The 15,702-nt window shown below is 38.6% G+C and overlaps 1 protein-coding gene across 1 annotated transcript in view; it reads left to right on the top strand.

The window, feature by feature from the left end:
* Window positions 1-15,702, top strand: part of LOC124783727 (calcineurin-binding protein cabin-1-like) — a 252,819-nt gene that overhangs the window by 41,092 nt on the left and 196,025 nt on the right. Inside the window, exons 3-6 of the mRNA XM_047254043.1 lie at window positions 2,450-2,581; window positions 11,588-11,689; window positions 13,815-14,023; window positions 14,131-14,335. Coding sequence (XP_047109999.1) covers window positions 2,450-2,581; window positions 11,588-11,689; window positions 13,815-14,023; window positions 14,131-14,335 — 648 coding nt within the window. The remainder of the gene's footprint in view (window positions 1-2,449; window positions 2,582-11,587; window positions 11,690-13,814; window positions 14,024-14,130; window positions 14,336-15,702) is intronic.

Below are 15,702 nucleotides of genomic sequence, written 5' to 3'. Positions count from 1 at the left end.
CAAGAGATCCTTGTCTTCCAGAACTTATCAAAGGCTAGTGCGATTTTAAATACTGTAAAATTACAGGAAGGCTGAATGGATCCCAGTACTTACTACAGGAGGTGAAATTTTGTTACTAGTGGTACAAACTAAAAGTAGAAAAAACTATTTCTAGTTTTCAGAACTTTTTACTTCCTTTGTCAGTGAGGAAAAAGATCTACTTCTGGGAAGATGACAATAGAGGGGTAGGTCATTCAGGTTCTAGGTAAGTTCCTTTCAACTTGAGGTTGAGGATCTTGCTTCTCTTTCTAACCTTCCCAACACTGTTCCTCATTTGTCATTGACAAAAGAACTAGTAGTTCCAAAAGCTGTAAATGGACATATTAAAAGTAGAAAAATGTTTGGCAGTACTGGAATTTCACCTCCTGAAAGTAAGTACTAGGCAGTCATCTGTCTGTCTGTAATTTTACAGTTTTTGCAAACGAATTCACATTTTGATATAACATTTTATACAGCAGTTACTGCATTGATGCGCTTTCTACAGTTGCCAGTTGAAAATTGGATGTTCCAGGGTGAATTTTGTTTAGTACATAATTATGGGCCAATGTGATATACTGAATTTTCACACTATGAATCTCAATTTTTGTTAATAACCATTATAATTATTTGATGCCAGTGTGTTATTTGAAGTTAATTTAGTGATTCAGAGGATCATACTTTCACTTTTGCATCTAAGTCAGACCAAGAGTGGAAGAAGACTCTTTGTATGCATTGGAAATTCTTTCCAGTACTTTTCTCATCTTTTGATATTGATGCTAGAATAATTTGTATCAATCTAATTTACTGTAAGCAGGGTATTTATATTGTGAGTTTTGATGTGGGGAAGCCTGTGTATTGTCACCCACTTATTGCCAGCATAAATAAGCATGTTGGGTTCTGTCGTAATAACTCTGATTCCATTAAATTGATTTCCCTATCATTTGGTCTTGCAGAATCTCTCTTGATCTGGAATCCTGTGTGACTTACCTATTCAGTTCTTGAGAAGAGACTGTGTATTTATTTTACAGCCTTCGTTGATTCTCTTTAAAGTTACGGAAATAATTACACTCGCATAATACTAGTCTACTATGATGTGTTGACCTGCAAAGACACAAAAACTTGACCTATGTACTTTACTCTTCATGGGGAATGGGGCAAGGCCATGTAGGTGCCGGGTTACAAGTGACTCACTTTTTGTAAGGAGAAGGGAGTAACAGATTGGAAAAGGTGTTGGAGGAAGTAGGGAGTCAAAACTACTAGATTAGTAAGTACTGTACCAGTTTCAGTTAAAAAATGATGTAAAGGTCAGATGATGTGCAGGGATAGATTGGAACAGGAAGAGAGAATTAAAAGTGGAAATGTTGTACTATATTTTGTCAGTGGTGGGGCTGGAGTATGTTGTAACATATGGATTCAGGAAAGCAATTTTACATTGGAAAGGTTTACAGGGATTGCAGCCTTTGGGTTGGGATCAAAATCTGAGAATGCCATATGATTTGAAGACAATGTTATAGTGTTTAGGAGGACAATGGAAACTGTGAATAGTTCAGGAAGAATTGCAGAGTGAGATAGTCTCATTTCAAAGCTTGACTTCTGCTGTAGCAGAACATTGTCTTGGCACCACTCATCCTACTGAATATAACAACACGGAGGTTCTGGCATGCACTTCCAGCTATTGGGGGAGTGTTATTAAGGAAGCTGTTGATATTACATTAGCAAGTGACCGTATCAACAGAGATGTAGGTTTTTGCTTAAATACTGTGTGAAGTCCTGCTCTCTCTCTCCTTCACCAGGAACAAAGAGATGGAGTTAATGCTACCTTACCAGTTGGTTATTAACATTATCTATTGATAACTTCTGACATTGATCATCTTTCACCATATAATGGTGCTGGTGTTCACTGTGTGTGTGTGGGGGGGGGGGGGGGGGCGTGCTTTATCTTTCGTGATATGCTTTGGAAATCAGGGTTTTAAATTCCCTTGAGGAACTTGTGTGCTGCATTTGGGCCTTGAAAGTAGCTGGGTGTCCACCTGCCGAAATGCTGGTGGTTGTTGAACATGTCACACAGCTGCGTTCCTGAGGTCATTTGCTTATTTGCACTGTTCCAAATTGTTTGATGCTCACACTTTTCTTTGTGTTTTGGAACTGTGTGATGAAGGGGCATATACAGTTGGTAATACAGGTGAATGTGAGGTTGGACATGGGGTCTGATAGAACAGATGTTTCTGGAGTAGTTAGGGATCTGGAGAAGAGGTGTGGCTTAGAGGGATCCCTAAAATCTCATCACGCAGTAACACTGCGGCCTTGAAAGTCTCAGCAGCTGAATATGAAGAAATCTTTATCAGAAGTATGCCATTTTAGTTCCTAAAACATTATTTATAGCTTAGTTAATATACCATGAAGTAAGTTTAACATTAATGATCTGTTACAGGTGACCAAAGCAAACGTGCCAGAAGGTTTTATTCAGCCGGGCTTAGCTCTTAAGTACTCGTGTTTGAAAAATTTAGGCAGTATACATAATCAGTTGGAAGAGCCTAAAGCTGCACTGGAATGCTATTTGAAGGTATTGAAATGTGTCTCAAGCATGTGTGTGTGCATTAACTTGTCTTTGGTTGGCTGCTTATAATGTTGCTGGAAAGGATTACATAACAGTATTTCAGTTTGTGTTATCTCTTAATTGAATTTGTCCAATTTTGAGCTTTAACTTGATTAATATTGAAATTATGAACATTAAATCACTGGAATTTGTAGCTTAAAATGGGATTGTCCAGTTCTTTGGCAGGAAATTTTTTTAGATGAAACTGAAGTGTTTAGTACGGTATGTTGATGATTTTCACTTATGGACCGTCTGACAGCAACTGAATAAAACACAATTTTAGTGCCATACGCGTTTCGCCTTTATTTTCTGCAAGGCATCATCAGTGGCCTGTAATATGTACATATGTTAGCTATTTTATTTACATTTTTGTCACTGTGCCTATAGGTTATAAACAGTTCTGGTGGTTGGTATTTCCTATTAAGTAGTAAGTTTTGAACTGTACTTACAGGTTGCGTAGACAGTTTCTTACATATTACGCTCCTGTTGCATTTTTGGTCTTGTTCTTCTTCCTATGAGCGCCAATTTGCTGTTTTTTCTGCATTCCACAGCACTATGCACTGAACGCTTTTTTTTTTAATGCAATGTTTTGGTTTCTGTTGCCGACTGTCGAATGTTTTTGCCAAAGATCGAATATTACTGCGAAACTTATGAGTGTAACTATCGAAGTATCTGTGGTGTGTGTGTGTGTGTGTGTGTGTGTGTGTGTGTGTGTGTGTGTGTGTTATATACTTTTTTTATGTTATCATTTCCTTTATTAAGTGTAGTAAGGAGCCTGTGCTGATGTGTGTTTGTTCATTTATCACATGTTTGTTTTCTGCTATGGCTTTCTGGATGTGGAAGTTTTCTTGCATTTGTATAAGATGTTTGTCATGGTTGCTTATTCTCATTATTTTCATTTCTTGTTCCATGTTTGTAGGATGATGGTTGTAGTGTTTTAAATGCTCTGCAAATGTGGAATGGTTTGTTTCATACTTCCAACATCTGATATGTTCTTTGTATCTTGTTTCAAAATTCCTGCATGTCATGCCTATGTATACTGCATCACAACTTTGACATTCAAGTTTATATATTCCTGATTGTTGGAATTTGTCCCTCTTGGTAGCTGGCTGGCTTAGGTGTGATTGAAGGGTTTGCCCAGGCTTATATGCTATTTTGAAGCCCTGTCTCTTTAGGATGTTTGCAACTCTGTGTGTTAGTTTATGTGTGTAGGTCATGGTGTACCATCTGGTTCTTTTCTGTGTGGTGTTGTCATTGTGTGTGTTTGTTGAGTGTGTTTGTAAGTTTTCAGCTTGTGAGTTCTTTTGTATTGTGGAAATGTTGTGTTTGTTTTTTATTTGTGTTTTTATTTTTTGATTGAGCCTGTGTACCACATGTGTGTCATACCCGTTGTTCCTAGCTATTTGTATGATCGTGTTCATTTCTTGTTCATAGTTTCTCTTACTGAGTGGGATTCTGTTTAATCTATGTAACATGTGTCTTAGTGCTGCAAATTTCTGGCTTTGGGGGTGGTTGGATGTGGAATGTATTATTGTGTCCGTGGCTGTTGGTTTTCTAAAGATGTTAAGTGTATGTTTTCCATTTTCTTTTTTAATTGTAATGTCAAGAAAATTTATTTGATTTTCTTTTTCTTTTTCAAGTGTGAATTTTATGTTCTTATGAGCTTTGTTTATTTCTGAATGGAGTTCATCTATTTTTTCACTTGGCTCGTCTACCAAACAAATAATGTCATCCACGTATCTGTACCAATATATGATTTTGAAACTTCCATTTGTGGTTATCTTATCAAATATCTGATTCTCAAGGTGACTGATGAAAATGTTTGCTAGTGTTCCTGATATTGGGGATCCCATGGGCAGTCCATCAGTTTGTAGATAATATTCTTCCTCAAACTGAAAGTAGTTTTGTTCAGTTGTCAGTCTGAGCATATCTGTTATTTCTTTTATTGCGTCTGTGGTGAGGTTGCTGTGGGATGAGAGATTTTGTTCTATGATTTCTATTGTTTCTGTGATAGGGATGGAGGTAGACATATTTTCTATATCGAATAAAATCAGTGATGCTGTGTGTGGTACCTGTATGTTCTGTATATTTTCTATTAGGTTTCCTGTGTTTATCACTGTTCTGTTGTTTTCTACTTTATAGTGTTTTGTAACTAACTTTTGGAGGTGTTTGGCTATGCGGTATGTTGGGGCTTTCTTGAAGTTGATAACAGGTCTCATTGGCATTCCGTCTTTATGTACTTTCGGTTGACTGCGGAGTGTTGGTGCTTGTGGGTTTTTCTGTGTTAAGTAGTATGTTTGTTTGTCTGTGAGTGTGTGTTCAATGTTTTTCAGTGTTCGTTTCACATTTGCCTGGAATCGTGTAGTTGGATCTGACTTCAGTTTTTGTATTGCGTTGGTGTTTATGTATTCCTTGGTTTTTGTGATGTATTGCTCTTTATCCATGAGTACTGTTACATTTCATGGATAAAGAGCAATACATCACAAAAACCAAGGAATACATAAACACCAACGCAATACAAAAACTGAAGTCAGATCCAACTACACGATTCCAGGCAAATGTGAAACGAACACTGAAAAACATTGAACACACACTCACAGACAAACAAACATACTACTTAACACAGAAAAACCCACAAGCACCAACACTCCGCAGTCAACCGAAAGTACATAAAGACGGAATGCCAATGAGACCTGTTATCAACTTCAAGAAAGCCCCAACATACCGCATAGCCAAACACCTCCAAAAGTTAGTTACAAAACACTATAAAGTAGAAAACAACAGAACAGTGATAAACACAGGAAACCTAGTAGAAAATATACAGAACATACAGGTACCACACACAGCATCACTGATTTCATTCGATATAGAAAATATGTCTACCTCCATCCCTATCACAGAAACAATAGAAATCATAGAACAAAATCTCTCATTCCACAGCAACCTCACCACAGACGCAATAAAAGAAATAACAGATATGCTCAGACTGACAACTGAACAAAACTACTTTCAGTTTGAGGAAGAATATTATCTACAAACTGATGGACTGCCCATGGGATCCCCAATATCAGGAACACTAGCAAACATTTTCATCAGTCACCTTGAGAATCAGATATTTGATAAGATAACCACAAATGGAAGTTTCAAAATCATATATTGGTACAGATACGTGGATGACATTATTTGTTTGGTAGACGAGCCAAGTGAAAAAATAGATGAACTCCATTCAGAAATAAACAAAGCTCATAAGAACATAAAATTCACACTTGAAAAAGAAAAAGAAAATCAAATAAATTTTCTTGACATTACAATTAAAAAAGAAAATGGAAAACATACACTTAACATCTTTAGAAAACCAACAGCCACGGACACAATAATACATTCCACATCCAACCACCCCCAAAGCCAGAAATTTGCAGCACTAAGACACATGTTACATAGATTAAACAGAATCCCACTCAGTAAGAGAAACTATGAACAAGAAATGAACACGATCATACAAATAGCTAGGAACAACGGGTATGACACACATGTGGTACACAGGCTCAATCAAAAAATAAAAACACAAATAAAAAACAAACACAACATTTCCACAATACAAAAGAACTCACAAGCTGAAAACTTACAAACACACTCAACAAACACACACAATGACAACACCACACAGAAAAGAACCAGATGGTACACCATGACCTACACACATAAACTAACACACAGAGTTGCAAACATCCTAAAGAGACAGGGCTTCAAAATAGCATATAAGCCTGGGCAAACCCTTCAATCACACCTAAGCCAGCCAGCTACCAAGAGGGACAAATTCCAACAATCAGGAATATATAAACTTGAATGTCAAAGTTGTGATGCAGTATACATAGGCATGACATGCAGGAATTTTGAAACAAGATACAAAGAACATATCAGATGTTGGAAGTATGAAACAAACCATTCCACATTTGCAGAGCATTTAAAACACTACAACCATCATCCTACAAACATGGAACAAGAAATGAAAATAATGAGAATAAGCAACCATGACAAACATCTTATACAAATGCAAGAAAACTTCCACATCCAGAAAGCCATAGCAGAAAACAAACATGTGATAAATGAACAAACACACATCAGCACAGGCTCCTTACTACACTTAATAAAGGAAATGATAACATAAAAAAAGTATATAACACACACACACACACACACACACACACACCACAGATACTTCGATAGTTACACTCATAAGTTTCGCAGTAATATTCGATCTTTGGCAAAAACATCTGACAGTCGGCAACAGAAACCAAAACGTTGCATTAAAAAAAAAGCGTTCAGTGCATAGTGCTGTGGAATGCAGAAAAAACAGCAAATTGGCGCTCATAGGAAGAAGAACAAGACCAAAAATGCAACAGGAGCGTAATATGTAAGAAACTGTCTACGCAACCTGTAAGTACAGTTCAAAACTTACTACTTAATAGGAAATACCAACCACCAGAACTGTTTATAACCTATAGGCACAGTGACAAAAATGTAAATAAAATAGCTAACATATGTACATATTACAGGCCACTGATGATGCCTTGCAGAAAATAAAGGCGAAACGCGTATGGCACTAAAATTGTGTTTTATTCAGTTGCTGTCAGACGGTCCATAAGTGAAAATCATCAACATACCGTAGTATTACTCGCAACTGAGGAGGACAGGACCAAAAAATTGAAGTGTTTAGTGTGACAGCATCAAGAAGAAATTCAAAGCCCCATACTTGTAGCACTTACACTGGCTGCCCACTCATCTCTGAGAAGCCTGTTTGGACACAGACAAAAGATCGAGTACACATGCAGCAATGTGTATACAAGCGTGTAATTATGATCTGAAAAGTTGCAATAGACCAGTTTCGAAGTATTATGATCACTAGATTTAACATAAAGGATACCACAACACACTTAAATCCAATCTCTACATGCACAATAACTTCATATAATCTTTCCCATGTTTAACCACCGTGTACAAGGAGGAATGATATAAGTAGAATCGAAACAAAAGCAAACTGAAATTGTAGAGTAACATAGCATCAATAGCTACATTTGGAATAACTCTGTTGTAGAACACTGAAGCCCAAATTATTGAATAACTGTTCTAGAAATATGCATGGTTGTAATGGAGTGCGAGAGAGACCTGTACATGGATCTACTGGAGATGGAAGAAAGGAGAACAAAAAATATATACAATGAAACAACTGAAATATTATCATATTTTGTTTTGGCCAATTTCTGTGTTAATAAAATATAAATTTATTTAATACCAAAACTTCCATGCTAGCCATCTTTGGATTTTATTTGGTTGTAATGACTGGTTTCTGAGATTACAGTCAGTCAGCATGTGACAATTTGTTGTCTTAGCTCATAAGCGTGCGTCTGTCCTGCATTGTGTTGAAAGCCTTCAGGTTTGCTCATCATGTGCATGATTGTAATGTATACTTACTAGTAACAAAAGCTGCTCTAGTATGACAGACTTCTCAAGCATTTTCAAGAAATTGAGGTTCAGTGATTGAGCTTCTGGAATACCACACAAGAGCACTTACCATGTATTCCGAAGTGCATTGGAGTTGGGGCATATTTTTTCCTCCTACAATAGTTCTCCATGAAACAGTTTTATCAGTACAATGTGTCACTTTGTTGGGAAAGAAGCAGCAACCATACTAATAATATAGACAGTTATTGTGGTAAATGCATTGTGAGTTATAATAAGGAATCATGATGAAGTATCTTTTATTTATTGGCACATTCATGCATGTATACTAGGACTATACTGACTTCAAATAACATACACAGTATTTGGTAGGATACACACAACTGCACTGATAAATACTGTTCATTTCATCTCAGTTATTTTTTATACCTTAATTGTACCTCACTATGAATGTACCACATGATTTATTATTATTATTATTATTGTTGTTGTTGTTGTTGTTGCTGCTGTTGCTCCTTTCCCAAGAAACATGATTTCCAGTAGTGATATAAATGTCTGCTGAAAGATTATTAAAGAAAAATGAAAAGGGAAAGAAAGAAAGAAACTAAGATCGTGCCTTGAACAATGTTCACACAGGCCACTAATTTGTCGTCTTAATCTGTTGTACTAGTGCCTCTGCTCAGCAGCTAGCATCCTTGTATGTCATTCAACAATCTCTTAAAACTTTGAACCATGATATCTTGAATAGGTGTGAGAAGTGCATGATGCTAGAGCAGCATTGGTTACATCTGAGTACGTACTACTATCCTGTGAAAAGATGAGAGAAATCCATCACCCATTGGGTATATGCTTCCCTTGTAAGTTTTAGTCCATGGAGTATGAAAAAAAAAGTGTTTTTCCTCATGAACTTTACAGTAGGGTAACCAGTAAAATTTATGAATAAGAAATTTCCACCTTACTGACAGAATTAATCTCTGTGAACCAGTTGCAATGATTAATTAAAATCCAACAGTGAGGAGTTTTACTAATTTACAGAATAATGTTCATATTGCACTAGTAACTTAACAAATTCGCAGTTTTGAAGAGAACTGCTTAGCAAGAGCGAAGAATTTGTCTCTTTGGTTTCAGATAATTTATTTTTTAACTAGACTTCTTGTTAAGGGTTTGTAGAAGAGAACAAGAAGCAGATCAGATATGACAATTCAAAGCAGTGGAGAGAATTTCTCAGTGTGATCTGCTACTTCTGTTTATGGCACAAACTGCTCTGGTTTGCTTGGTTGTTCTCAGAGTTTCTAATACTGACATTGTGATACACACTCATCTATTACATTTATAAGATTCATGGCAACACTAGTAACCACTTTGAAAGTGGGGAATAATTGCAGGACATGTTGAATGGAATGAACTGCTTACTGAGCACAGAATATGAGTTAAGAGTAAACCAACAGAGACAACAGTATTGAGGAGCAGTGGAACATTAAAGAGCTTGTGAAGACGTCACTGTAAGACTTTTGCTAGGTACTGTTGTTAAAGGTATGGTACTTCTGATCTACAGGTGCATAGCATAACTTTATGTATGAGTAACTAAGCTGTATGCAAGCTTCTAGTTATACTGTGTGGTTATGATTAAACTTTCCTTATTTAACACGTTATAACATGGAAACCGTATGAGTGCCAAACTTGGTAACATTAATGTCCATAATAAGGGGTGTTTAATTTCCATGTTTGACAGTGCCACTGTCCAGTTCCAACTATGGCCACCAGCTGTCATGATCAGTCATCATGATTCATAGTCTCTCACACCTGACCAGTCACAGTGCACTTGTTGACGTGTGAACTTGAGCTTGGACAAAAGGAGCAGGACATTATTGGTGAAGCTCTATTATCAAAACAACAGTAATCTTGCAGCTGCATGTTGAGAATATTGCTGGCTGAAAGGATTACGGAAGGGCCCACTTTCTCCGCCCTGCCGTCACTCTGGGAAGAGGCTGATGGTTGGTTGCAACACAGGTGGTTGATGAAACCGCTGTTGCTATGATAGACAATGCTGCACGCAATTCCCAATCACCAGTGTGCGTGCTGTGTCATGAGAGTTGAACATTCCGTGATCCATTGTACGGAAGGTGCTTCAAACCATTCTCAAGTGGTATCTGGACAAGATCCATATCGTACAGCAGCTTGCACCATAGGACACATGACGATGTGTTGACTTCACTCTCTACTTTCTCATAAGGATTGAAGTTGGTGAGGGCTAGCCCTGGACCATGCTGTAGGCAGATGAAGCTCATTTTTCTCTTGACAGGTGAGATGAATACACACAATTGCCGAGTGTGGGGATCTTCACCTCCAGTCACTGTGCATGAAGTTCCTCTGTATGGTGAACGTGTCACCATATGGTGTAGCTTCACGGCTATGTTCAACATTGGGCCATTCTTTTTTGAACAGATTGGCATTCAAGGACCAAAGATGTGCAGCGTGACGGGCCAGCATTACTGTGATATGCTTTGCCACATGTCATACCCGCCCTGCAGGAGAGAATCGCATCAAACTAACAGCTTTCATGCAAGATGGGGTGCCACCACACGTTGCTTGTGAGGTTCACCTGCTTCTCTGAAACACATTTGAAAATGATAGAATTATCAGCCGATTGTTTCCAAATGTTTGGCTGGCATGATCTCACTCCCTGTGATTTCTGGTTGTGGGGCTACCTGAAGGACAGGGTTTACCAGGGGAACATTCACACATGTCCTGATGTGAAGTGCAGCATATTAATAGAGGTAGCCAGCATACCTACGGACGTGCTTCATTCTACTGTGCAGAATGCAATCCTGCACTTTTAGACTCTTCTGGACATTGATGGGTGCCATATTGAGCCCCTTTGGTAGCAGTAATGGTATCGGTATGTAATGGTATGATGTACTGTATCAGCACATTAAAAGTGTTTCAATTGAATTGATTCTGCATTACTTCTCTTCGCCATGTCCTTGACGTTAATACTACTAAGTTTGGTACTCGTACGGTAATTAGTTTCTGTGTTATAACATGTTAAGTAGGGAAAGTTTAATTATAATCACCTAGTATTTTTGTACTTGTTTCTTAAGAATCATACTTGGTAGGGAAAAGGGAATTGAAACTGATGCAAAATGGATGAAAATGCATCATAATGGCAATGTAACAATTAAACTATCTAATGGAAACTGTTTTTGAATCCAGTTAGGTTAATAATTCCATATCCTGAAGCACCCAACAAAGATTTGTTAGTGAACCACCAAAATATTACACAGAGAAACCGAGTTTTCTACCCAGATGGACATTCAGAAATACATCACTCATCAGTCCCCTACAGGAGCCTCAGAAACCAAATTGCACTTCTTTTGGACCATGGTGGCTTTTCTTACTTAAAGCTAATATGTATTGTGTGTAATTTAGAAGCAGAAGGATTAATTTATACATAGCTTTTATAGGCACCTTGTCAGAAGTCATTATTGTTAGTAATAATATATGATTTTGCAGGCAGCTGAACTGGACGACACAGATGTGACGTTGTGGTACAGAATTGCATCAATTGCAGTTAAAGAACTTGATTATGAACTAGCTTGTGATGCTTATTTGGAGGTGAGCAGAAATTATTGTGTTCAAAATAATTTGTAGCCTAGCAACAAATTGTTTTTGATTAATGTGAAATACTTCAAAACTCTGTATACTGTGTATAAGTTTCTTAGTGGTTATGAACCAAATAATCAATGTTTCATTACTTTGTTAGAACAAAGTTGACCAACCAGTGGCACAACATGCAGCTGAGCAAAACATGCTCAATTTCAGTAGCTGCTTCACAACCTGGGCCATCTGGACCCTTCCCTCCATCACCAGCTTCTCTGAGCTATGCAGATGGCAGTTGTCCTTAAAACACATCCTCTGCTCCTGTAATTGTCCTGCCTCAATCTCCAGCAACCCACTATCCCCATGCCTTTCATCCAACAATTTCTCCTTCCTCCATCCTGTCACCCTCTCCCAGTTCATGTCGACACATTATCTTTAGTATGCATAGCTTCTCACCAGCAGTGGAGTTTGCAAGTGCGTGGGTGGGTGGCTGGGTGGACGTGCATACATCGTATAGTTCGGATGAAGGCCTCTTTAGCCAGAAGCATACGTGTTTGTTAGTCTTTTTGTTGTGCCTATGTGCAACTCACCATCTCCATCATATGGTGAGTAGCAGTCTATCCTTTTCATAATATTGTCATTATACCATCCTTAATTTTCCAAAAGTTTCACTGAAGAATATGAAAAAGTGGCAGTCAAACAATGGAAAATCCAGGATGGGATGTAACAATATTATGGAAGGGAAAGTTGCCACTCGCCATATTAGCAGTCTCTGGCAGATGAAGCCACACTGTCACCAGCAGCAGCAGCAGCAGCAGCAGTAGTAGTAGTGCATGCTAGGAGTGGCAACTGGGTGGGGGTAAAGGAGAAGGGGGTGTGGGGAGGGGGAGGGATAGTAAGGTAGGGGTTGGGGACACTGAAGTGCTCCTGGTAAGTGCACAGGGATGAGGTGGATAGGGCAGTTAGGTGCAGTCAGGAGGTAAGACGTAGGGCGGGGGAGGGGGGGGGGGGGGTAGCAGAAAAGGAGAGAAGTAGAAACACTGAGTGCACTGATGGAATGAGGGCTATGTAGTGCTGGAATGTGAACAGGGAAGGGAGGAGGAGGAGGAGGAGATTAAACACTAATCCCATCGACAATGAGGTTATTAGAGACGGAGCACAAGCTCGGATTATGGAAGGATGGGGAAGGAAATCGTCCGTGCCCTTTCGAATGAACCATCCCGGCATTTTCCTGAAGTGATCTAGGGAAATCGCGGAAAACCTAAATCAGGATGGCCGGACGCGGGATTGAACCATCGTTCTCCCGAATGCGAGTCCAGTGTGCTAACCACTGCGCCACCTCGCTCGGTGCAACAGGGAAGGGGCTGGATTGGTGAGGACAATGACTAACGAAGGTTGAGGTCAGGGGGGTCACAAGAATGTAGGATATATTGCAGGGAGGGTTCCGAACTGTGCAATTCAGAAAAACTGGTGTTGATGGGAAGGACCCATATGGCACAGGCTGTGAAGCAGTCATTGAAGTGAAGAGTGTTGTATTGGGCAGTGTGCTCAGCAACAGGGTGGTCCACTTGTTTCTTGGCCAGTTTGTTGGTGACCATTCATGCGGACAGACAGCTTGTTGGTTGTCGTACCCACACAGGTTGAGCCTTAGCTTGTAGATCTCATGATTGGTTTCATAGGTAGCCCTGCCTTTGTTGGGAGGGGTGATGTTTGTTACTAGACTGAAGTAGGAGGTCATGGAAGGATGCATGGGATGTGTCTTGCATCTACGTGTATTACAAGAATATGAGCCGTGAGGTAAGCAGTTGAAAGCATGAGTTGTGTAGAGATGAAGCTGCCAGAGACTGCAGTCATGTGCACGTGAGACATATTAGCGCACGCGCTTGTGTGTGTGTGTGTGTGTGTGTGTGTGTGTGTGTGTGTGTGTGTGTGTGTGTGTGTCTTATTTGTGACAGTCTTTTTGTTGTGGCTATCTGCAACTCAGCATGTCCGTTATATGGCGAGTGGCAACTTTCCTTTTCATATCATCATCTTTATCTGAGACACTAAATACTTACGTCTGTTTAAATTCATATATAGCCAACTCTTTGACTTTAGTGAACTCAATAATAAAGTTGTGACTTTTTTTTTTTTTTTTTAGGGCCTGCGATGCAGTTCTTGTCATTGGCCATGCCTGGAGGGGCTAATAACTATTTTATATGTGCTGAATGACTATATTGGTTGTTTGATGTATATTTCTCGTGCTCTTGAACTAGATCCAGATTTTCTTAAAGGGCTTGTCATTAGAGATCAGATATTGAAAGAGCAGCCTTCGATTGCGGAGCATTTTGAATTATTTTGCAAAGGCTGGTGAGTATGTGTTTCAAACTCTGTTGGCCAAAGTTACTATTTCTTCTTTTTTGTGAATAAATACTAAAAGACTACACCATCTTGAGCTCTCAATATTTTATCAACAGCAATTTAGGATCCCTGAAGGAGGAATATGACAGTGATATAGCTGCAAAAGTTATCATTGAAGTTCAGAAGCTCAGGGAAGCAAGACATCATATTACCCAAGAAGCTTTAAATCCAAAACCGATACCCACAGAAACAATCATCCTGAGGACTTATTCTTGGCAAGTGTTTGGCGAGGCAGTGTTAAAACACCACAGAAAAGCTAAGGTATGAGAAATTTTTGTGCTGTTTCATGTGCAGTTTCTCATTACATGCATGTTGGAACTAAAATGAGTCGCCATTGCCTATCTGTGTCTCCCAATTAAATTGCGATGGCATATTGTTGGACAAGGTTTGAGCTATTGTTTTCCATCCATGTGTATGTTACTCCCCTTATTTTACAGAACTGGACAAAAAAATCTCAAAAAAGCTTCTGTGTGTGCCATAAATTCTCTGTGAAAATGTTGGAATAAAATCATATTAAGTTTTTCGTATTAATATATAATTTCATTATCAGTCACATCACAGTAGCAGCTTCCATCGATTTATGAGCAGTAATGCCCGACATGTCAGAGTTGGTTGACAACAGGACAATATTTGATGGTCACAAAACACATTCGTGTGTCACTATCACATCTATGTCTACATTATCACTGTTTTCTGTATTTCATGTCAGCAGTGCCTGCACATGATCTGTAGACATTCAGCCAGATGACCTAGGTACATAATTGCTGTTTTTTTAATTTTGCACTGGAATGTTTAGGCTTTTTTAATTCCTCCTATGTAAGCTTTCCTCTGACTTGAAGTTTCTATAATTTTGAGCCTATTCACAAGTTGTATGAGATGACACATTTCATTATTTTGTAAATTTCAATTTAATATCAATATTCATCTATATTCAACTCAATATCTTTATTGTCTAACTTTTAGTTGTAATAGGGCTCCACAAGCTCTTCACAATTACCACAAATCACTGTCTTAGATAAATGCACTTCCACACTGCACCAACTTATAACTTTGTTGTTGTTGTGGTCTTCAGTTCAGAGATTGGTTTGAAGCAGCTCTCCATGCTACCCTATCCAGTGCAAACTTCTTCATATCCAAGTACCTACTGCAATCTACATCCTCCTGAATCTGCTTTGTGTATTCATCTCTTGGTCTCCCACTATGATTTTTACCCTCCAGCACTAAATAGTTGATCCCTTGATGCTGCAGAACATGCCCTACCAACCAATCCCATCTTATAGTCAAGTTGTGCCACAAATTTCTCTTCTCCCCAATTCTATTCAATACCTCCTCGTTGGTTATGTGATCTACCCATCTAATCTTCAGCATTCTTCTGTCATACCACATTTTGAAAGCCTCTATTCTCCTCTTGTCTAATCTATTTATTGTCCATGTTTCACATCCATACATGGCTACACTCCATACAAATACTTTCAGAAATGACTTCCTGACACTTAAATCTATACTCAATGTTAACAAATTTCTCTTCTTCAGGAACGCTTTCCTTGCCATTGCCAGTTACATTTTATATCCTCCCTACTTTGACCATCATCAGTTATTGTGCTCCCCAAATAGCAAAACTCATCTAC

This window comes from Schistocerca piceifrons, chromosome 1, assembly GCF_021461385.2.
Source record: "Schistocerca piceifrons isolate TAMUIC-IGC-003096 chromosome 1, iqSchPice1.1, whole genome shotgun sequence".
Classification (NCBI taxonomy): domain Eukaryota; kingdom Metazoa; phylum Arthropoda; class Insecta; order Orthoptera; family Acrididae; genus Schistocerca; species Schistocerca piceifrons.
This window is presented reverse-complemented; position numbering and strand designations above follow the sequence as displayed.